Genomic DNA, 24,796 nt, shown 5'->3' on the forward strand with positions numbered 1-24,796 from the left:
GGCCATTACACACACCAAAACCCCCACAAAACCCCTTTTCTTCATTTCTCGTACTTTCGCCGGGAAATAAGTCCGGCGAAAAATCCATAACATTTGCGTCACATAATTCGCAAACACCCAAATCAGAGAAAAACCCTTTCAAATTTGCAGCAAATTAAATACGAAGCAGCAAATATGAGCACTGTTGATAAAATGCTGATTAAAGGAATTCGGAGCTTCGACCCGGAAAACAAGCTCGTCATCACTTTCTTCAAACCCTTAACCTTGATTGTGGGTTCCAATGGTGCAGGAAAAACTGTATACTTCTTTTTATTTTACTTTTTTTTCTTTCTTTTTTTAGTTACCCATAATGTTAATTTTATTTTTCTGGGGTTGGAATTTAATACGAAGTATATTGTTTGGTATTTGTAGATTATATTAAAATGGGAAGTTTTTATATTGTCTTTTATAATGTTTGGTTAATTAGATTGAGTTGCCCATTTCCCCCATTTGCAGTTTTTGATATGTTGGCTTGTTGCAAAATGTGTAACATTTAGGGATTCAAACAGTGTGTAATTTTGGTAATGGTTGGAATTAAATGGAAATATACAATGATGATTAATGTATTTGGATATGTAGGATTACTCTATATTGTTTTGCTGATTGGTTTTGTTTGGGTGTAGACTGTAATTGAGTGCTTGAAGGTTGCATGCACCGGGGAGTTGCCTCCGAATGCTAGGTCGGGTCAGAGCTTCATTCACGACCCCAAGGTTTCTAATTCTCTTTTTTCTGAAAGAATTAACAGTGTTTTTGTTTTCTGTTATGCTATGTTTTGTTTTGTTGGGGATTGGTGCTAATAAGAGGGTTTTGCTGGTTTTGTTTGGTAGGTAGCTGGGGAGACCGAGACAAAAGCACAAATAAAGCTCCGGTTTAAGACAGCCGCGGGGAAAGATGTTGTGTGTATAAGGTCGTTTCAGTTAACCCAAAAGGCGTCTAAGATGGAGTATAAAGCTATTGAGAGCGTGCTTCAGACTATTAATCCAAATACCGGGGAGGTGGTGCACTGTACTCATGCTAATTATTTAATTAATATTCCCTTTGTGCTTCCCTTTGCTTTCTGTTGCTATTGTGCAACATGATTATTGGTTAGAATTATAAGTTAAGGGTGTTTAATATGTTCTATTAGAAAACCCTTTTGTAATCTTTGCATTTCTATGTGTTATAACTTGTATGAAATGCTCTCTTGCATGTGTTTTTATCAGGATGTTCAGTGAAGATCCATTGTTTAATTACTTCAACGTGATATATTGCCTAGCAGACCCAACTACAAGTACCGACCTTTGAACTTTTTTCGTGCAATGCATTTTTTAGGCATTATAAATGTGCTATTGAATTTCCGTTGTAAATGATATTACGAGTAAACTATATAGGTGCTAGTTCCTTTTTTTTTTGTTATGTTTCAGTCTCCTTCCTTTGACTTATATAGTGTGAAGGATGATGAAATTCTTGGTTATTGTTGCTTCTGTTGACCTGACTAATAAGGATGGTAGTGTACTTCCTGTCAAATCACTGTATCTTTTTGCTTGTGAATTTATCTTCTCTTCTGCTAATGGTATGTGGTGCTTGTTACTACTTGAAAACATGATCTTCACTTTATATACTACCTCTGTTTTTTTTGTTCTACTTGTTTACTGTAGATACATAGTTTAAGAAAATTGTGGAAAAGGTGATTTGGTCTAAGATAAAATTGGTTAAAGTATGAGAGACCGTAAAAAGGTGGGTAAATGTAAGAACAACTGGGCGGCGGTAAGAAAAAGTAAGAGTGTGCGTAAAGGTGTAATATTGTGGGATAAGAGGGGTAAGATGGTAAATGGGTTATTGGGTATGCTAAAACAACCATAAATGGGAAGTGAGTCGAACAAAGAAAAGCGGAGGTAGTACTATAGTGTATTTGTCTGACCAATGTGAACATTGCTAAAAAAAGATGATATCGTACTGGATTATATTTTGGTGTTCTCTATCCAAATGTTTCATTATGTATGAGAAAAGAGGAAATGATATCAACTTCAGAAGGCATAACCAGGTTAAAGTCCAGCCCTTATTTGATGAGGCAGGGTTGGTGACATGTCCTCTTTTATTTATTTTCTTGTAATTGTCTTGCTCTATAATGGATACTCTGAAAATACAATCTTTTAGAGACCATCCCTTGACGATCATATCCAACTTCCTATATGATGCTTCGATTTCCCCCCTATATCTATTGCTGATTGCTTTTTTCTCTGTCCTTGGGTTTCTTTCACATCACAGTTCTTCCATTTTCGCTGATTTTATATGAAGTGGGTTGCAGTTGGGTTTCAATTTAGTGTTTAAAAAACTGGGTTGAGAATTTTCTGGAGATGCTAGAAAAATTCTTTACCTAACTGGTTTTACTTTAGCCTCTTTTCGGCGTGACCTCAATCTTCCTCAGTCCTACAATTTGTCCCTCAAAAGCATACATTTCAATAGTTATAGTTCTTATGGCCGGTGGTTGCCTGTGTATAATCTGTAATCCGATATATGCTATGCAGAAAAGGAAATCAGGTCTTCCCCTCACACATTATCCTCTTATTTTCTTTCAGAAAGTTTGTCTCAGTTACAGATGTGCTGATATGGATCGAGAAATTCCTGCACTGATGGGCGTTTCTAAGGCTATTCTGGAAAATGTGATATTTGTGCACCAAGATGAGGCTAATTGGCCATTACAAGACTCCTCCACTCTGAAGAAAAAATTTGATGATATTTTTTCTGCAACCCGGTAAGGCTAAAGCCGCTAGACATATAGTGGTTTATGTGTATTGATGTGACTTGGGTTATGGAGTATGAAGATTGTATTTTTGATCTTCTTTATGATTATCCAAGACACTCATGCTTCAGCAAGGTTGAGTGAGCTCTATGCTACTGTTATTTACACATTGTCCTTGTCACTAACAATATCTGTATTTGTTTCGACTTGGAGTTATAAGACTTATAACAACATCTTTTTTAGTAAGATTGGGCAGTACCTGATGTGCCTGTGGCCTCAATTGGTTAAGGCCTTAAACTAGGTCTAATCTCTAAACTTGAGCCTGTCTAGAAAGGGTGGACGCATAGTATTAGTGAACATTATGAGGCGATGGATAACAAAGACCTACTAATATGTCATAGTGGGTTTGAATTTATTGCAAATGCAACCATAAACATAGAGAACATAGTGATGTGGCTCTGTGAGGTAACTTTGTATGTTACTTATTGACACCTTCACTTGATTCCATTATGCAGTACATCTTGAGTTGAAAGTTGGAATGAGTTTTTCTATGTCATTTTACCAGATACACAAAGGCATTGGAGGTCATTAAGAAGCTCCATAAAGAGCAGGCCCAAGAAATCAAGACATACAAGCTGAAGTTAGAGCATCTTCAAACGTTGAAAGATTCTGCTTATAAGGTTTTCCTGTTTGTTCTCTTAGAGTCATGGACGATTTTATGCTTCCCTTGTGCATCTTTCATGATCACTTGCTTTATGTGTAGCTCTCCTATGCAATGCGGATTTGATTTTGTATTCGATTCCCGATTACTAAAAGTAGTCTGCGTACAATCTATTTGTAACAAATTGGGGGAGCATAACAAATGCATTTGGAGTTTGCTGGCACTCATCCTGGATTGTGCTTTGCTTCTGGGTAATATCGAATTTTCTTCTTGGTAAGGATGAGGGAGTGGGATGTCTACGGACATTCATATGACTATGCAAGTAATAGTTGTATTTTCATCTAGGTGGGCTAAGTAACAGGATACATGGTGTAGTTTGTCCTTTAAGGTTTTCACTGGGAGGAGGGGAAGTTACATTGAGGAGTTGGAGTCCCTGGATGGTTTGATTCTTGGAGATCAAATGTGTAATTTTTTTGCTTTTCATGTCGGTGTTTCATTTTTGTTTGATGCTTGGATTCAAGTCTGGTTCTTTTTATGGATTATGCTTGGTCTGAGCGGCCTTTTGGGATCGACGAGATTAAAGTAATAATTTCCGGACATAGTTGATTGCCCAATTTCCTAAATGCTTAAATTAACTCAAGTTTTTTTTTCTCTGTATTGTTGGATGTGATTAAGGACGATCATCTTGAAGTGCTTGGAGAGTGATATTTCAGTAGGAACACGTAAATGGGAGGGGGGGGGGGGGGGTTGTGAATTGTATGAGGAACTTTGTGTAAATTTCTTGCAGAATTTAAACAATAAAAGGAACAATGATCAACGTAACATAAATATATGAAATTGAGGAAACTTCTTGACCCTAATCAAGAAGGAAAAACCTCAAACTCTTTTATATGTTGCAATACCTCGATTACAACACACTCAGAAACTCGAGTTCCTCTCAAACACGAGTTTCTCTCAAAGACGAGTTCCCCACATCAATCCCCTTCGATTACTGAGCTACTCTTTTCACTCTTTCTCCCAGGCTTAACTCTAAGTCTCACAAGGATCACGTAACCCTTTATACCCCAAAATCACAACTCAATTGTATAAAACTCTAGTATTTAACAAAGCTTATAAGTAAGCAGGAACTTGGGAACACGCTCTTTTGTAAACTGACACTTTGAAATCTCTTAAGCTCTTCTTGTAAATTTAATGCGCAGTTAGTTGTGATTTTATGAATGAAACTACTTGTCCTTTTGTAAAGGAGCTTCATTAGGTTAATTCCCTTGTTTCCCTCAACTGCTTCCAGTAATTGCAGCCACGAGAAACAAGGAGGACTAAATCAAACCACCTTCAGCACGTTTAATTGTAGAAAATGCGAGAGAATTTTTAGTAACAAGAATATCTTTTACTTGGTAAACAAGGATTTCTAGAAACAGAATCCAATAGTAATTTTATTTTAAATATTTTTTGTTCATTTTTCAAATAACATTTCCGTTTTATTTACTGCCAACATTTTCATAAAAACGCATCAAGTTCCTCGTGTTCTTTTCATTCCAAAATACTTACAAACAATATTAAAGACTTACATAAAACCTAAACATAAACTCATATGTTGTAGCTTTCATGTAGCACCTCTTGGAAGCTTCACTCTGAAAGTTCATACATTGTTCCTTCTCTAGAACTTCGAAGTTCCTCATAGAATATGAGGACTTCACAACATTGTAGAATGGCTAGTTCTTCACAGTAGCTCATATATTGATTGAATGGCTTTGCACACCTGCCTCCATACCTAGCTTGTCCAGCTCTGGAACTCCCCAGCTTCGTATTATCCATCATAGGAACTCGGGGGCTAAACAACAACCACACTAAACCAACATCAGGAAGTTTGTTTTGTCATCAACCAAAACTAAGGGTCAACATAGAGCTTTTGACTAGGGTATTATATACTGAGTAGAAATTATACTGCTATCACCCTAGTTTCGAAGAAGTATCATCATGTTAAGGGTTTCAACCAATTAGTTTGATTAATGAGGTCTTTGTAATAGGTTGAGTGTTGTACTATTGAGCACTATTCTGTCTAGTGTCTTTGTTAGGGAGAGGTTTATCTTGTTGGAGTTTGTGTTCCTAAGTTGATGATTGAGGAAGGGGATGGGGGAGGTTAAGGTTTTCTGAAGTTGGACTTGAGAAAGCTTATCATAGGATGGGATGGGGCTTCTTGGATAATGTTATGGAGAGGAAAGGTTTAGGTCTAGGTGAAAAGAGGTGAATTCCTGGTTGCCTTTCTACTTTCTGCTCCCTGGTTATAGATAATGGTCTCCTTAATATACGCTCTCTAGGCGGTGTTTTTGAACCTTATTGTTTAAGACTTGGGATTCTTTTCTCTGTTTTCGTTTACTTTGGTGGTTGATGTCTAAACTGTTAAATAGGTCGATCTCTAAGGGACATGTTCATGGATAAATAATCTATATTTTGGGCGTGGAGAGGAGGGAATGGGCTCTGTATCTTTTACGTGCAGTTTGTGTTTACCTATTTCTCTCTAGTGACTTAGAGAAGTCCAGAACATTCTGGGTTTTCTCCTTAACTTATTTTTTGGGCTAAATTAACTTGTCTAAGTCCAGTGTTCGTGATCAATATGGACAATGGAGTCTTTCACTTTTTTTTTGTGGTTCTTTGTGTCATCCGGAATCATCCTTGACTTTCTTTGGGGTTCCTTCAGTGGAGCTGATCCTCGGATTACTGTTTCTTGGAAGCTGGTGGTTGAGAAGTCATTAAGAAGTTAGATGGTAGGAAAAGGGTCTCGAAATATACTTTCACAGTGTCAATTTTTTTTATAATTTTTACTAAAATATAATGAGAGATATTACTGTTTAAATTTGTACATTGGCAAGGGTGAAACCTCAAATGGTGCAATTATAAAACATAAAAACCCGGAGGAAGTATATGTTTATAGATTGGTGACCAAAATTAGAAGTTAGAACAATCCAATATGACGTTATAATCTTAAAATAGCTAGGAAACAACACTATGGCATAAACGTAAAAACCCAAGGCTTCCATGTGAGAAACCGTTTAAGCAACATCGAAATAAAATCCAATTCCATTGGAAAAGGGCTTACGTCAACCAGTATATAGAAAGGTGCGCCTAAGCGCCGAGGGGCAAGGTGTTTGAAGCCAACGCCTTTTCGTGGTCTGGGCTAGGCGAATTCGGTGAGGTGCACCCCCTGATGTGCACACCATTTTTTCAAATTCTTTTTTACTGTTTCTTAGGTGCTGGGTACTCCTAATCGCCGAGGTGTTCCTTGAGCCTTTTCATACACCGACGTCAACCAATCGCCTTTTAGTGATAATTAGCTCTGAAACAGTTAGATGAAACTCTGGAAGCTTCCAGCTATTAGGCACTGGATACCATATGAGTACTTCCTTATTGATTTTATATGTTTTTCTTTTTTTTTAGTTCATCTTTAAATACCCAATTCTGGGTATATTTTATTCCCCATACAATTTTAAAAAATCATTTAATTAACTTGAAAAAGTAACAGTTAAAAGAGAATTTCTTTGTTGTCTAAAAAAGTGGGTAATGTATATTTACTTGAAGCAATTCCCAAATAAATATTTAACATCTTTGACTATGCATGAAATCTTTGATTACATCTGACGAAAAAGGACAAGGTAACAGGCTAGAATTCTGGAAATATGCTGGGCAATTAGCATAATGTTGGAAATATAAACAGCTTCCCTTTGAAGTTATGTCACTCAATTCTCATGCGACCTTGCAACGTATCTTCACCATCGTGCCACCTCAATGGTAAAAACCTTTAAATTATCATAGTTATATAAATCCAGCCAAGAACCATGCAAGAAATGTCAAAAACCAGCAGCGGTGCAGCTCTAAACTGTAAAAATACAATTGTTCAACATTAAGCAACTTGGAGTCTTTTCTAAATTCCACTGTCATTTGAAGAATAAGGTCGTAAAATGTGTTTGTTAAACTGTTAAAGCTTTTATGTGAGCAACATCTTTTGAGAAACTCAATACCTACACTGCAGTTATACAGAGACAACAAGGCTATGTCACCGATTGTGTTTGTCCAGTGCTTAGCTGGTGGAAACTGGGTAGTCATATGATGTCACTTGTTGAGTTGTTTCTGCATTGCAAGGTGGCTTCTAAATGTACAGTAGGGGTTCTCTGAGCCTGACCTGCTTCGTTTAGATTTACGAATATCCTATGTGGTTTTGGGAGAAATGAGGGTTAGACGGTGTTGTGGCCATTGAGTTTTTACCTGTCAGCCGAATTTGGTTATCACTTATCAGTTTTCATTTTAGACTTGGTTCTCATTGAAACTATCAGTGTGCTGCCTCCTTAATCAGTAACTCATAACAAGATCTCTCTAGTTTAATTATATTTAACCATTAAGCGTCGGACAACACACCACACTTTTTAGGTTGGAATTGACCCAGTCCACCAATCCCCCTAGGACTTTTCCTGAGTTTTTAAGCTTTTATTTCAAAAACTGCAACTTGTTCATTAAACAGTGTCTAGGAGAGAATCAACCTCAGAATCACAGTTAGTAACTGGAATGATAAGTGAACTACCCGAGGATCCACAGGAAGGAAGAAATTCCCAACTTTGGTAAGTGTACAATCGATTGTTCCGTTTTCCATGGTCATCAACAAAATTTCTTTGATCTTCCTTTAAATTTTCTGTCCAGTTATGTTAATAATTCACACATAACTGTAGAGTGTTGTTTGCAATTACCCCTTGTGGCCTGTAGAGCGTAAAATGTTGAATCCCATATCTTATAAATCTTCGAGGTGTCTCCGTTTCCCTAGAGGTGTTCAAGGTCATGATGTTTACCTCCTTAACCTACTCGCTAAGTTCTAAGGCAATCAAGCCACTCACTTTCTATATTGGTTAGGTCCCCATTGTAATAGGCATTTTCACAACTTATTCTCTGTTCTAGACATTTTCCTGACTTTTGAAACTTCCCACTACTATCAGACGTGGTAGCTGGTTGTCACCTATGGTTAAAAGAAAGATTGTACAGGTTCTGATTGCTGCGGGTAGGAGACGGGGAAAGAAGGCTGAGATCAATATTTATAAAAGAGAGAAACTCCCTTGCCTGGCCCTCTCCCCCCACCACAGAAAATGGCGGGGAAATGGTGCAGTGTCAAGCACCAGTGGCCACCAGTCATGGGCAGGCTTAGGGGATGAGTATGAATCGTATGACGATAGAGATTATTTTTTCCTGAAAATATCTAAGCAGTTCCCACAACTTGTGCTGAACCTAAATTCGTTTTTTCATGTTTATTGGCTTTGTTAAATGTGTCTTTGACGAGTTTATACCATGGAGGTGGTTCAACAGTTCCTGTTTATACCGGATCTCCTTGTTCCATCGATTCCATTCTTCTAGTCTGTTTATATTAGTTTTGTTTTACGATTATGATATCTGCAGCCCTAAGGGATAATTATAATCATCAAATTTATTTCCTAAGATGGTATTAATCTAGGAATATATCACAAAATTACATGTCGATCGATGTTATTAATGTCTAGTTAGTGCTCGATGTTTCTACTTTTGGTTTTTATAGATAGGCCTTACGTTTGTGTATATCGTTTTCCTTCTTTCATACTGCGATTTCTTCTAGCAATATGGGTCTGATCCCTCTGTTGTAGGTTTGGAGATCTAGAGATTTTATTGTTGTAGCTGGAAATACTAATGTTTGATTTCCTTGGAATGTTCTGATGGTCTGCGGCCTTGATTGTTACGTGACAGCTCCGAGAAAGTATTGCTCAAGATCAGGAAAGAACAAAATCCTTGAAAGTTCAAATGCAGAATTTGGATAAGGAAATTGAAGAGGTTAATGCTAAGATACATCATACTGAAACTAAGCTAAAAGATGTGCGAAAGTTACAGGACCAGATAACTGAAAAGAATGCCACAAGAAGTGCTTCGTTCAAAGAGCAGGAACAAAGGTATCTAGCTCTCAACGAAGATATTGAAGGTTTGTCACTCCATAAAAAAAGTGGAATAAGAGTTGCTTATCCTTTCCTTAACAGTCAGTGTTTGTGGATATTGTAATTAACATAGACTGTATTTCAGAGACTGATGAAGAATTGAAGGAGTGGAAGGAAAAGTTTGATGAAAAAATTTCTCAGCAAGACAAACTAATCAGCAGACTGGCCAGAGATGCAGATGACTTGGAGAAAACATGTAGTACCCTTGACAAAAAAAGCACCGATTATGTCATAGAGATTAGCAAACTTCAGAGTGCAGCAGATGTAAGTCTACCCTTTTATAAAAAAAAAGAATATTTCACAAGGGAACCTTGTTTCTAACAAGATGCCAGCAGAAACCTCTGATCTAAAGTTTGTGTATGGGGTAGACCTCAGATTATGTGCAATCTATAAATTTCCTTCACTGCATTGACAAATAGTTGCTGACATGATGGAGCTTTCTGAATTCCGACTACCTATTAAATGATTAAGTTGATACCTTTTCTAATTCATTGTTTTAGCAAACTTGCATGTAAATACATTCATTTTATAATTTATTGTGGCGTAGGTGAGGGTAGTTTAGTAAGCTACCCACCTCCATCACCCAAGTTGGATCAAGTCCCATGGTGCTTAAGTATGCATTTATTTTTAGCGGGGGGTGGGGGAGAAGGTTATAACTTTTTGGTCTTTTACTTGAGATCGGGCCATAGAAGGCATAATACCTCTCGGAAAAAAATCTTCACGTTTATATTCTTGTCAAAATTGCTTTGTTAATTTTCTAGATATTTAAAATTGGAGATGTAGGGAACCCTCATTTTTGTTTTAAGTTTCAATGCTATGATTCTCGTGATTGTGTCACGGTCCGAGTGCTTTGACACCGGATCGTGCGTTGCGCTCTTGCCTAAGGGGCGGCAAAGCCTTGTGCGGAAAGTATATCTCAAGGCTCATGGGGCACGAGCGGGTGCTTGATTCAGAAAGGATGGGGACAGGAGCGAGACTCGATGGTCGATCGGGCGCTTAGCGAGGCCGACAACGAGAATGTATCTGTTTTGGGAGACTTTGTTTGGTCGGGAAAGCTTAAGTACGAGCGAAATCGCAATATCTACAAACACAACAACCGCTAGTAACTAAGCAAGGCAACTTCTGATGAGGGGTATTGGTCCATACCCCTCATAGAGGCTTATTTTGACTTAGCTAAAAATTTCCGGTGAACACTGGGTTGACATGAACATAATAATTCTATCCAAAGCGTAGAAAACTATTCGAAATGTCCTAGAAAGCCTTAGATAAGAAAAATACAAGTGAAGGAAGGTTGGATTCTAACACTATCAATCAAAGGAGGCTGAGGGGTAGATGAATGAGAACTGTTTTTTTTTTGTGAGGGTGTCAGCAGTTAATGTTGGAGCACCTGTTAGAGACGTGTATGGTTAAGGGTTGTGATAGTTAAAGTCTCGGAACTAGATGGAAAATTAAAAAGAGACAAATGAACATCCTGAAACCTTTGGGTTACACTATTAAAAAACTATAGTCTTGTGCATTTTATCAAAACACTAGTAACCTTTTGTGATTTCCCTTTGTAAAATTTATTTGTTGCATTTTGCTTTGTCTTTATCATTTACAGTTTTTGGATCTTTTCGTCTTTTTGGCTTCAGGCTCATGCTTCATTGAAGAATGACAGGGACTCCATGATCCAAGAGCTCTATTCTCTGCATAATTTGGGATCCCTTACAAATGGTCCTTTCAGTGATGAAACAGCCTTGAGTTGTACAAGTTCTTTAAAGCAGAGGGTACTTGAATTGGAGAAAAATTTACAGGAGCAGAAGGTCAATTCTAACTTTTCTATGATTTTGTAATCAGTCCTTGGGCTTTCTGATGCTTTGGATGTACAAAAGCATATATCCCTAAATTTTGCTTTCCATTTAGTTTAAACTAATTGATATGTGCTCTCATTGGTGGTGGCAAGCCTGCTAAAGCAAGTTTCACGGCAGCCATGGCCATTACAAATCTCGCCAGCCATTTTAACCCCTTGTGGCGTTGGTGTAGAACTGAGCAAGGAGGAAAAAATGGTCAGATTTTACACCATCGCCAGAGAAAGATTTAAAAGGAGGGAGAGACGCGGCAAAAACCTTAATGGTTATGCTGGTAGCCGGTAGGAGGATGGATATGGAAATGAAGGAGAGGGTTAAGGATGGAATGATTTCTTGGGGAAGGGGGGTTGTTTTTTCCCCTGGTAGTACTAGTGGAGTGAATAATACTCTGTACTTTTACCTCCCTCTTCAAACCTCCTCCTCCTCTCCTGAATGTAGGAGAATCAGCATCTGCATTATTCTATTATGTTTGTACTTTCTTACTCGTAAACCCATTACAATACCATTTTTCATGGCTTATAAAATATTAAACTTATTTTACTTTATTTCAGAAATCAAATGAAACTGAAATTAACGCAGCATGGGTATCCTATACAATATCAGATAACCACCAGAAGGATCTTGAAGCTAGAAAGCGGGCCAACGCGGACGTTAAGGTTGTTACAAAATGATTTTGAAATCTACTCTATTTCAATCTTGTCTAAAGAATGTTGCATTTAATGTCTTTGGCAATCTTGTTTACAGAAAGGTATTTTGAAACGCATTCAGAAGGAAGAGAGTGAACGTGAGTTATATGAAACTCAGCTTTCTGGAGTTGATCTTCCTCGCTTGGATGAAAAAGAAAGGGGCATGGTATTATATCAACTTAGCGGCTTTCTTCTTTAATGTCACCCCCTGCTTGACTTTACTTCTTTTACCATTATGCTTCATAATTTGTTTGCTGCAGCGTCTTGAATTGGAGAGGAAGACAACCCAATTAGCTGAAAGGAAATTTGAGGAAGTTTTAGCAGAAAACACAAAAGAAGTCTTCAACATGAAAAATAAGATCAAATCTCTGAATCGAGAAAGAGATATCTTGGCTGATGATTCTGAGAATAGAACAAAGTTGGCTATGAAGAAATTAGAGCTAGAAAATCACAGGAAAAAGTTAAAAAAAATGTCAGTTACATGCTCTGGAGTTGTTTGATTTTTGTGTGTACTGTGGGATTTTTTTTTCACTTTAACTCCTGTGCTGCCTGATATTTCTTCTAATTGACATATTATGGCGTTGTTTCTAGAATGGATGAGCACAAGGATAAGATCAGAGGAGTGCTGAAAGGAAGACTCCCACCAGAGAAGGATTTGAAAAGTGAAATTGTTAAGGCTTTAAGGTTGTTTTCAAGATTTTGAAGTTTGGCATTTGTCTTTTGCTTGTTTTGTATTTTCATTTTGCTATACACCAAGTCATCGATTTAAGTGAGGTGCTGCATGCCTGCATGATTGATTGAGAGATATCAGAGACGTATTGCAGTCTTGACACATAGTTGAGGAACATTAACATTGAGTTTATAATTCTAAGGTAAAAGATTGACTTGCGTTCTTGCAAATAAAGAGCTTCCTAAATCATGATCTATGTAGTATTTGGAAATCAACTAAAAATTGTGGTATATTAATACATATTCTAATTAGGGTGTACTTCTCCCTCTTTTTTAATAAGTAATGAAAAATTATATTCGAAAGACACCAAAAGGACCCATATACAAAATGAGGGCTGGGGGCAACAAAGCGTTCCCTTGAGCTATCATGAAGCATTTTGTCTTTGAAAAAAGAATAAGTCGTGTATCATATAGAGGCTGAAACATGACTCTGAGGTCTCCAACCATGCACAGGAGTGAACATAAGGAACTTGAATCTAACAAGGGGAAGCCATATCCTCCGAAAAAAATTACAAGTGCACCACCAAAGTGACAATGGAACCAATTAGAGTGTGCATACTTGACATCCTTTTGGTTTTGCATATGGTGCCTGGTGAGAAATGATAGGACAGTTTGAAATGGCCGTGTGAGTTTTTGTGGGACGGAGTATACTATTCTAGCTTCTTTGGTACTTTCCTGTGGAAGTTTTCTTGTGGTAATCTTTGGATGATGTAAATGGTATTAGTCGATTGACGCGTTTTTTAATTTTTTACTCTTTTTTTTTGGGCTAGTGGTTGAAGAGTAGAGGACTCTCCTATGGCTTCATTGGCAATGAAATTTTCTTCTGCCCATAGCTTATAAGTTGCCCTTTGATTTTACATAATCTGTGCAGCTCTACAACTAGCGAGCTTGAAGACCTTACCCCAAAGTCCCGTGCCGCTGATAAGGAAGTTAGCATGTTGCTGTTGAAGATTCAAGAAGTCAACAGAAACTTAAATAAATTTCAAAAAGACATGAATTGTAAGTTTGGTTTTCAATCTCATTGAGTAGCTAAATGTTGTAAATGCTTGGGGTTTTACTCCCTCCACCGTTTATTTGACATCACTTTTGCACAAAGATCAAGATCAAATAGTAATGCCACCTCATTTTCATAGACAAGCTTTCATGAAATGCCTTATATCATTTGTTCTACTTTTTTTTAAAGAAAACTGTCTCTAATCTAAAACATAACTTGTTTGGCCATCCTCACAGTTACACATTGTAACAATTTGATTAACTTAATTAAATTTGCATTGATACTTTTAAGAGCCATTTAAATCTTGTAGTGATGCTATGAAATATTGTCCATTTCTGATGGAGCCAAAGATTCATTTGTTCTTTTGGCTTTGGGATGTAATGGACTAAATCAAAATGGCTCTTAAAACCACCCCCTTACCCCGCTTGTTGCGGGAGCCTCTTTGAGACAATGGGGTAATGATAATGAGTAATGATAATTATAGTAATGAGTGATGCTATGAAAAAACTAATTGTGTTATATTTGTTTCACAAAGTTGCTATTAGTGTTGTGTTGTTGGTGTGGAATGACATTTCTGGGATCAAAAGAATTTGGCTAAAACGACTTTTTTTTCTTCTGGATAACAGAGAGTATATTGTTAATTTGAAGTTCACATCCTGAAAGTGGACCGTGGGAACATCCATTTTCTTAGTTGTTATCTTTGCCTTCCGTCATCAAGCAGGAACATCCCAAAACGGAACATACGATGTATAATGAGCAAAGGGAGTAACCTCTACAATAGTTGTTTCCTTTCATATGCATCAAACTCGTGGTTTCTAGGCTGACTGTTTCAATGCTGGTTCTTACTTCATGATATGTCACTAGTTGTTTGCATCATCATTTGTATAATAAATCCTCTTTGTTCACTGAGATAAGAATGCTCCAAGTATGGTGTGTAAATGAGCAGCTTTTGTTGTAAACTCCATTTCATTTACTACTATGTTTCAAAGTGCGATTTGCATCTGTTTTGTACAAATGGTAGGCCCCCTCCCCCCCTCGGTATTTGACAATACTTTTTGTCTTATAGATATTTGCACCATTTTCACTGTTTATTTTATCTAACTCTACATCTCAATATCCCTCCCTGTATAATTTTCAGCTAGGAAGAGGTTCATTGAAACAAAACTCCAATCACTGGATCAGCTGCCTTTTGGTATTGAATCTTATCTTCAAGCCTTGAATAAGGCCAAAGAGAAAAGAGATGTTTTGAAAAGGTTCTGGTTCTAATATATCTGTCGAGGCAGGTGTGTCCTTCCGTTTATGTACTAAATGTTCTGTTTAACTCGATGCAGTAAATGCGATATGGAAGTGGGTATGCGCAAAATGTTCGTTCCGTTTGAATATTCTGCTCGAACCAGTCATGCTTGTCCTTGTTGTAAACGTCCCTTTTCAGCTGAAGAGGAGGATGAATTTGTGAAGAAGGTAAAAAATTTACTAGTTGTGTCTAGCTGTCTACTTAACTGAAGCTTTTGACCAAGGGTCTAAGAGTTAGCTCTTCAATCACTTGGTTATGATTGCGTACATTTGACCCTCCCTCGCCGTAGGCAGGAGCCTTATGAGAGGGGACTTTGTTCATGGATTATGGGTAATGGTATTTGATGATATTGTCAGAGGCCTACTTCACTGGATTTTCTTTTTTCGATTTTTTTGCTTGATCTTGTAAGCCTTGTTATCTCTCAATGTCTTTTTGTATTTTTACAAGATGCACTTCTTTTGGTTTATGCTCAGCAAAAAGACAGTATGGCCACTACGGCAGACCGTATGAAAGAGGTGGAAGCAGATTCCGCGAGTGCTGATTCCATATTTCAGCAGTTGGACAGCCTTCGAATAATGTATGAAGAGTATTCTAAAATGGGGAAAGACATACCTCAAGCACAGACGGAGTTGGATAAATTAAATAAAGAGTTGGATCAGAAGACGCAGGCACTTGATGATGTAATATTCTTGGCTTGTACTGTCTATCTTCTAGCAATTACACTAGTTTTGTGTGTATCTTCTAGTTTAACCACAATGCTTGTCTACTGAAAGGACTATAACGAGGTCATTCTTATTCACCTGGATTTTTTTATTATATGTTTGCATATTGGGGTCATAGAGTTTAGAGGTAGATCATTATATAGGCTTGTTGCACAATTTTACAGACTTTCTTTTGTTTGAATCTTGATGTATCCTTGATATCTCCTGCTCGGTTAGAGTGTTGGCATAAGTTCTGTTCAATGTGGAAATTAAGTTCTAAAGGTCCATCTCTGCCTGTTTTCAGGTATAGTTGCTTCAGGGGATGGAGGTTGCTCCATAATAAAATTAAGATAGTGTTATGATGCTAGTTCTGATAATCCGTGGCTCTTTAGTTTAACACCACATTATATTTTTTCATGTAGATTTTAGGTGTAGTTGCCCAAGTTCAGGCTGACAAGAATTCAATTGAGGCCTTGGTATCGCATGTGGAGACAGCGGACAGACATTTCCTAGAGATCCAGACTATACAACATCAAGTGAATGAGTTGGAGGACATGCTTGATTATGGAGGGCTGGGTGTGCGTTCAATGGATGACATTAAGTCAGAGCTCAATGATCTGCAGAACACTATGTATATAGCTTTCTGATTTTTTTCTGTTTTTTATATGGTTGAGCATGATATGTTTCTCTTCTCTTCTGAGACAAGATATCCTATGAGTTATTGCGGACTCAGATGTGTAGCTTACATCACTGAATTCCTCATCACATTCTGCTTTTATCTTTGAGCATTATAAAGAGATAGAAGATGGCTTTAGCTTCTAACTTCATACTAATGATTGAAGTCATGTACTTTGTGCTAGCTTATTGCTCGCAAAACTTACATGTTTATTGTAAATGAGGATGCTGTGTGCAGTCTCAGTTGAGAGAACAAAACTAAGCTCTTTCACATGCCTCGTTGACAAGTGTCCTCTTTTCCCTTTTACTTTCTCCTTTTTATCTTTCTTAATTAGATAGGGAAATGTCAAGCAGATTATATGAACTCGCAATATGCACTCTTACTGAAATTGTAGACAGCATTTTAATATCACTCATCTAACATCATTTCCCTTCAATTCGTTACTAATTTTAATATGGCACATATTTTTTTGCTATGTAGGGATAATTTGGAAACTGCTACTGCGAATTTGAGAGAAGAAGAGAATTACATGAAGGCAGATGTAAATAGCACTAACGTACGGTTGTTCACGGTCAGGGAGGAGAAAATAAAAGCTGCTGCTGTACTGGAAAATCTTAAGAAAGTGGAGGAGGATCTTGAACGTGACATGGAGGATAAAAGTCAAGTTGAGCTTGAGGAGAAGGTAACACATGGAATTGATGGCTCTGTTTTAATTAGGTCATTGCGTGGATATATTTAATGCGGATGAACCCAACTATTATAAGCAAAAATTCATGGATCCTCCAATGTAACGATTTTTGTACCAACAAAAACTAACCAATTAAAATATTGTACAAAACTAATCTCAACTATTATTTTGTTGACAAAATTTTAAACATGTGTGTTAAATGAGACTGACAGGATAATTTTTGGTGAGAATAACACAACAGAAAGGAGCGGAAGACCGGGATGAACCAGAAAAACATAAAAATTCTGAAGTTGATTACGGAGTATTTGTATTGCAAAATAAACCAACAGTCTTTTGAGGCTTTAGTTTATAGTAATTTTTCCGGAGATCCCACAACCGGCCTCCTTCGATGCTATTTTGTTAACAAAGTAGTTGCGGTTATGTTTGTGTGTCTATGTCTGTAGTTAAAGTGGCTTTCTGAGAGTCTTTAAATTATGCAAAAAGGTTCTTGACTTTCTGAGAGTCTGCCCTGATTGTGTATAGACACTTTTCCCTTTTTCTGTGGTATACCGTATACCTGTAGATATAGTTGAATAGTAACAAGAAGATAAACTTGCTAAACTCAAAGTTTCTAAAAGTTCTTCTCATTATAAGAAATAGTTATTTGATGAAAATACACATTGAGACAAATCTAACAAGATATCACAATATTTGTTTTTTTTCTTATATATAAATCGCATAATGTTATCAAAGTTTAACCATGTGAATAGTAAATAGGGAGATCATTGAAGACCGGAGGGCATAAAATACTAAGAATAGATCAACATCATAGTGTTTCTGTCTTACAGAGGATTAGTGGAACTGAAGGTTTGCCATTTTTTTCTTTCAGAAACGATAATATCTATTGGACTGATTTTTTTTCTTAATTTGAGATTTCAATATTCCATAACAAAAGGGAAAAGATAGACTAATTCTCCATGTCCCTTGCAAATCCTTCATCTATTTGATTTTTTTTTTGGCAAGCAAGCAAAAGTACGTATATTTCAAAACTTGAACAATTTACAACTTAAATCAGGCCTAAAAGTGAGATGTACCTTCTAGGAAGGATCCTCCCGGCTTACTAACCCGAAAAGAGAGTAAGCAGGCTAAACTAAGCCTAAAACAACTATTCAAAACTAGTTACAAATTGTGAAACCAATTTCTATCTATTGTACTTACACTTCCCCATATAAGGCTCTGAACTTTATTTCTAACTACATCTTGAATGCTTTTAACAGTTGCAGCAATCTGGGTGACTTTCAAATACCAAAGTGCGGAATTTCTTACTCTCCCTAAGTGATAAACTAGCCCTGCTACCACTGCATTTACAACCTTCTTCCTAAATGCCCCATTCTGCTTCTTTTTTATCCATTCCACTAATGGAGGAAGAGTGGACCACCTACATTTAACATCAACCCACTGTAGGATAATCTGCTTGCAGGGTGTGCTGTAAGAGCACTCGAAAAGCAGATGGTTGATACTTTCAACTCCAGTCCCACATATGGCACATTTATTATTATCTCCTATGCCATATTGTAGGAGTCTTTCTTTTGTCTTCAGTCTGTTCTGAATTGCCATCCACATGATAATTCTGTGTTTAGGCACAGAAAGCCTATTCCACTCTCCTGTATGCCATTTGACTTTTTCAGTCTCACCACACAACTTTTTGTAAGCTTCCCTGATTGAGTACTTGGGAAAACTCATCCATAAACAACCCTGCATTTTGACACACGTCATATGTTTCACTCTGCCAATATGCTTTACAGGCCAACTAGCAGCAGCTGGAGCATCGTAATGCTCCCAATTAGCTCCCTTTATGTACATTGTATGGATCCACTTGACCCACATATTGTCTTGCTTCTTTGCTATAGCCCAAACCTGTTTTCCTACAGCAGCCTGGTTCCATAGAGTAAGATTCCGGAACCCTAGTCCCCCGCCACTCTTTGGAAAACAAAGTCTTTCCCAAGCTATCACACCAGGCCTTGAGTCATTGCAGGTACCATGCCACAGAAATGCCCTACAATTAGCATTTATTTTCTTCAGAATAGATGAAGGGAAAAAGAAGATTTGTGGCCAATAGACACAAACACTCATTAAAACAGAATCGATGAGTTGTATTCCCCTGCATAGAAAAGATTCCTTGAGCTCCAAATCTTAATTCTAGTAACCATTTTCTCTATAAGAATCTAACAATCGCCAGCTTTTAGCTTATTTGCACTCATTGGCACCCTAGATACTTCTAGGGAGGGAACCAAAATTAAAACCGGAGAAGGCAGCAATATTATTCATGGCTCATCCATACCACAACTGTAAACTTAAGATTTCCCTGCATTAACTTCTAGCCCTGTAGTTTCTGAAAAAATATTAAACCCACAATTATATCACTTTAGTGTCACCTTTGCAAGACATGAGCAATCGTCAGCGAAGCAAAGGTGGTTCAGTTTCATGTGTCTACACCTTTGATGATACTGAAAATCTGGATGGTCCCCTATAGCAGTCATCTAATTGATATTGTTTACCTAACAAATTATATCTATGCATTTGTATTCAGTCTCAATAATAGATCAAATTAACTTGATGTTGATGAAGACTCTATTTTCTCTGAATTTACCATAAATTGCTCGTCTGACTTGGGTATAGGGGCGAAAGACTAATCGAACCGTCTAGTAGCTGGTTCCCTCCGAAGTTACCCTCAGGATAGCTGTAGCTCATAACCAGTTCTGAATCACCTTATTGTTGTTATTCATCAGATGTTTACAAGTTTTATTTTAATTTTGTTCTATGTCCAAAATTAAGATATTTGCAAATTGATATTCATCAGATATTTACAAATTAATATTCGTCAGATATTTACAAATTAATATTCGTCAGATATTTACAAATTAATTTTGTTCTATGTCCAAAGTTAAGAATAAAATAGCAAGGAAATTTACAAGATTAATTGTTATGGCAGAAGATTTGATCTATTTTTGGTAGCTGGTGAATGTTAGGTTTTGTTCAGTTTATGTGAATTGTTTGGGACACATCATAAAGAATTTGACCGATATGTTGACATCATTATCTAGTTCCATTTATATTAAACATTTTCAAGTCAGGTCTATTGATGTATTCTACAATCTTGTAGTTGAGTCTATTGTTGTATCTACTGCAGTTGATATTGTTTTTGTGCGACTTATTTTTATTGATTCAGCCATATAAAGCAGAGTATTATGTATTTATCTTTGAATTTTGTATATAATTTTGATGAGTTGAGATTAATTTCTTTTGATAATTGCAGCAACTTACAGAGGCTATTAGTCCTTTGACTAAGGAAACACAGAAACTGTTTCGTTATCATAGCGATCTTAAAGAAAAACTTAATGGTGAACTTGAGAAGCATGCTGAGATATGGAGAAGGCAACAGCAGGAAGTTGACGACCTTCTCAAACTTAACTCCAAGATAAACGAGTATGCAACTCAATCATGTCTTTGATCTTTTTCGTCCTTGTGTTCTTTGATTTCTTTCCATGTGAAGTTTTCATAATATTCTGCTGGCAGGTATGATGAGACTAAGAAAGAAGAGCGCTTAAAAGAGCTACAAGTCAGAAAGTCACAGTTAGAATCTCAGCGTGAGAACTATGGTCAGAGGAAGAAGAAAATATCTGATGAATTGGAAAGTGCACGGGAAATCAAGAAGAACCAAGAGTTACTGAGACATAATATTGATGACAACATAATATATAGGGAGGCAAAAGCTAGAGTAGCTGATCTGACTCGTGACCTTGAGTTGCTGGAGCAGAGACTAGTAGAGATGGGTAGTTCTGAGATAATTGAGTCTGAGCTATTTAAGTTAAACAAAGAAAGAGACAGGCTTCTGTCTGAGGTATTCTTAATCTCGCTATCAGTTTTACTGCAATGATGGATCAGTGTCTCTCTTGATTCTTTTTTATAACTTTATCGCTTTTCCAGTTATAATCTTGATATACGTGGATGCTATCTTAGTTCTTATAGTGGTGGGATTTGTTTGGATTTGTCTTGACAGTTATGGATCTGTGTATGTGATTGTGAGTTTGTGACCTTTTTGTGTTGTTATGTTGTACTATCAGCTACTATTCATATTTGATATCACATACCCTTAACAGATGGCAGGCTGCAATCATTTCAATTGGCTAGGTGGCCTTTTACTAAAGCATCTATGCTGGGTGCAAACCTAACTTGTATCGACTGAGTTTGAAGTACACAAATGTATTATGACAGCCAACCATTATGGGACCTTCTATTCTAATTTACTTCGCTGCTTTCGGGGAAAGTAACTGCCTCCATGCATATGACCACTTAACATGTTTCTCATTCATTCTTCTGTGTACATTTCTACCTTTGTGTAGCACTTCCTTTGTCTGCTCATGAAGCCATCTTTCATATCTTTCTCGGAATTGTTTTTAATGCTTGAAATCTCTCAGAAAATGTGATATATCTCATCCTCTATGCTTGATCAATATTCCTACTTGGTTATTTGGATTTCCATAGGTAGCTGTAAAATTTTAACTTTTGTAATTTCTATAGTTGAATAGGTTTGGTGGAACAAAGTCTGTGTATGAGAGCAACATATCAAAAAATGAAAAGGATCTCAAACAACCACAATACAAGGATATAGACAAACGCTACTTTGACCAACTAATCCAGCTCAAGGTACCTTTCACACAGCTTTTACATCCTTACTTAAAGCTATTTTCCTTAAATTTTGACTGGGTTCTCGTTCTGACAGACTACAGAAATGGCAAACAAAGACCTTGACAGATACTACAGTGCTCTAGACAAGTAAGCGTTCCCTCGTAAACTAAAGTACAGTACATTTTATCTGGCAGTGTGCTTTTGTCTCCTTTTTCGAAAACTATGTATGTACTTCCGGTATCTTTTGCTCTTTCTTTTAGCATCTTCTTTGTCTGACATTGTTGCTGTATGTCATTGTGATGTTTTCTTTTGCTGATGATTTGTATTTTAACATAAGTCTATATTGTTTCAACCTCAAATTTCCTATTGTGCCAACAAGGAAAGCATCATCTGAATTGATATTGTTTTCACCTTCGAAACACTTGGTCCACCTTTTAGGCACAAATTTTGTTTCTTCCTCTCAAGACATGCATTTTGGTGATATCTACTGGCTTACTGTGCTCGTTGCTAATGTCGAATATTTTGGGTTTACCTTCCTCCAGGGCACTTATGCGTTTTCACACTATGAAAATGGAAGAAATAAATAGAATTATTCGTGAACTCTGGCAGCAGACATACAGAGGTCAGGACATTGATTACATATACATACATTCCGATTCTGAAGGTGCTGGAACTAGATCTTACAGTTATAAGGTAATAGCATATTCTTGTACTATTTAATAGTTTGTCATTATTTGTGATGCTTCAGTGAAGTCCATAACAACTGCGTATATCTTAAAATTGTATTGGTTTCTGGTCAGGTGCTCATGCAGACAGGTGATGCAGAACTGGAAATGCGAGGAAGGTGCAGTGCTGGCCAGAAGGTGAGGCAGTCTAATAAAGCCTGCACGTCCATAGAGATATCATCTATTTTCTATTTTCTATTTTGTTTTTCCTTTAAACTTATATGTTATGTCTGACATTCTCCTTCAATGGCATCTGCATCTTTAGGTTCTTGCTTCACTTATTATAAGGTTGGCTTTGGCAGAAACCTTTTGCCTCCACTGTGGAATCTTAGCACTTGATGAGCCGACAACAAACTTAGATGGCCCAAATTCCGAGAGTTTGGCTGCTGCTCTCCTTAGGTATGTAGACACGGTATTTGCAAAATTCAAATACTGCTGCATTAGATTCTAAACATGGTATTTGCAAAATTCAAGTACTAGTGCGTTAGATTCTAAACATCTTACCTTTGGATCGTCGTCTTCAGAATCATGGAGGACAGAAAAGGCCAGGAAAATTTTCAGCTAATTGTCATCACTCACGATGAACGGTTTGCTCAACTTATTGGTCAACGGCAGCATGCAGAGAAATATTACCGTGTTTACAAAGATGAACAGTAAGTGGCTGCTTATTTTCTTGCTACTTTATGCTATTTACCCTATAACCCTATGGTGGTATGCCGTCCGTCTTGGGTCCCTCTAATGATCAGTACAAGGTGGCCAGGGGGCAGGGCCATTGGTGGCGGCTGGCTGGGCTAGGATGCGGGATTTTATTTTTAATCTTGTACTTCAAGGAAATAAGATTTTTGATTTTCTTTAGGAAAAAGTTACGGTGACCCTATACTTAGGACGTTTCTCAAAACTCCTAAATTAACCCTGTTCTGCTTAAAATTATTAAATTACTTTAAATCGAAAATGATGTTTGAGTTTGCATGTTTGGTTTTAGTTGTAGTTAATGTCGTTGATATCTTGCTCCATTACAGTAAGGGGAATTATTACTGTCAAAATTACAGTTTATTCCAGAGATATTTCGCTACATCAGGTTCAATTCGAAGATACAGGGATACACCAAGTGATTTCCATTTTCTTTTAGTTTAAAGATTTTAGGTGGAATGTTCCTGGAATGTTGTCATAAAGCCTATTCATTTTGCTCAAAATGCACCGGAGTTTGATTTACTGGCATAGTTTCTTCAGTGTGATTGTATTGCAAAATTGGTGTAGTTTATTTATCATATATCTATTTTTTTTTAAAAATTTAGATGCATGTTGTTTGTTTACATTGGGGTTGTAAGAGAAAATGACATGAATAAGTGTTAGTCTTTAAGAATGGTGAGTTTTTGTTGTTGGGAATTGTCCCACATTGATAGAATGGAGATGTAAAGAGTTGTTTATATTAGTAGACCACCTCTTATGTTTGAATAGAAGTGGGCCTACTAGTTGGGCTAGTGTGTGCTTTGGGCTTGGGAGTGCTTGTGGTAGGCTATTGATTATCACGGCCCTGAAGAGGATCTTTGTAGATAAATTATTGGTTCATGTAGCTGACAGCATCCTTTTGGGAATTAGGCTTTGGTTTTGTTGTATGTTTGTTCCCTAACTTTTTCAATGGGAAATTAATTATGTTCTATGTCCAAAATTGCTTCTATTTTTGCAGTCAGCATAGCATAATTTCTGCTCAGGAAATCTTTGATTGAAGTTCCTCAGGTGCTCTACTGGTCTCCGTCCTCAGTTGACCATCCATATCGCTCAGTTTGGATCATGTTTGACTTTTGTACTATCATTCTGAGAGCATAACAGAATATATGGCGCGTGAATGATACTTTGATAAGCTTATGTTGTTGAATACCAGTATATCACTAGGCTTCATTTGTACAGAGTTTGTTACATTAACACAGAACGTTGTCTTGTAAGATCTGCCCGGTTTGGTTTTAAATGTATACAATCGTCGAGCTGTTCCATTATTTGGTTGACCATTCTTCTTACCTAAAATGTCTGATTACTTTGAAGCCTCGGCATGGGAAGTTTATTTCAGCTGGCTAATCATTTTGTCCATCGTTTCACACATTCAAGCTTGTTACTCCTAAGTCTTAAGTCTTAACTGAGCCATTTTCTGGGGAAAAAAATTCCAGTCATGTAACTGTAACTGTAATATGTTGCTAAAGTTTCATTTGGAAGTGTGTTACGTTACATTACAACCGTGAATTCGCCTGGCTGTAACAGATAATGTGTTCTTCATAATATGGCAAGCTATTGCAGTAAACAAGATAATGTGGCTTTAACCATGAACTTGTATCCTGCATTTGGCTATTGCAGTTAACTTTCTCCAGTTTTACCGTT

The 24,796-nt window shown here is 37.0% G+C and overlaps 1 protein-coding gene across 2 annotated transcripts; it reads left to right on the plus strand.

Moving 5' to 3' along the window:
- Positions 1–24,420, plus strand: LOC110798991 (DNA repair protein RAD50). 2 transcript variants are annotated; one of them, XM_022004191.2, is made up of 27 exons: positions 1–297; positions 663–749; positions 867–1,034; positions 2,598–2,773; positions 3,327–3,441; positions 9,177–9,405; positions 9,504–9,682; positions 11,050–11,220; positions 11,817–11,921; positions 12,010–12,117; positions 12,212–12,423; positions 12,543–12,635; positions 13,552–13,679; positions 14,813–14,927; positions 15,006–15,135; positions 15,442–15,648; positions 16,092–16,300; positions 16,826–17,027; positions 20,329–20,498; positions 20,589–20,913; positions 21,594–21,719; positions 21,796–21,848; positions 22,244–22,394; positions 22,502–22,564; positions 22,692–22,825; positions 22,951–23,079; positions 24,114–24,420. In XM_022004191.2, exons 1-27 carry the CDS (start codon positions 175–177, stop codon positions 24,151–24,153), a joined length of 3,948 nt encoding a protein of 1,315 aa, XP_021859883.1. In that variant the 5' UTR covers positions 1–174; the 3' UTR covers positions 24,154–24,420. The 2 variants fall into 2 exon arrangements, 1 of the variants encoding a protein (XP_021859883.1); XR_002536272.2 differs by lacking the exon at positions 24,114–24,420 and having other exon boundaries at positions 22,729–22,825.
- The last annotated feature ends 376 nt before the right edge of the window (positions 24,421–24,796 follow it).

The sequence above is a fragment of the Spinacia oleracea genome, chromosome 1 (assembly GCF_020520425.1).
Source record: "Spinacia oleracea cultivar Varoflay chromosome 1, BTI_SOV_V1, whole genome shotgun sequence".
Lineage (NCBI taxonomy): Eukaryota > Viridiplantae > Streptophyta > Magnoliopsida > Caryophyllales > Amaranthaceae > Spinacia > Spinacia oleracea.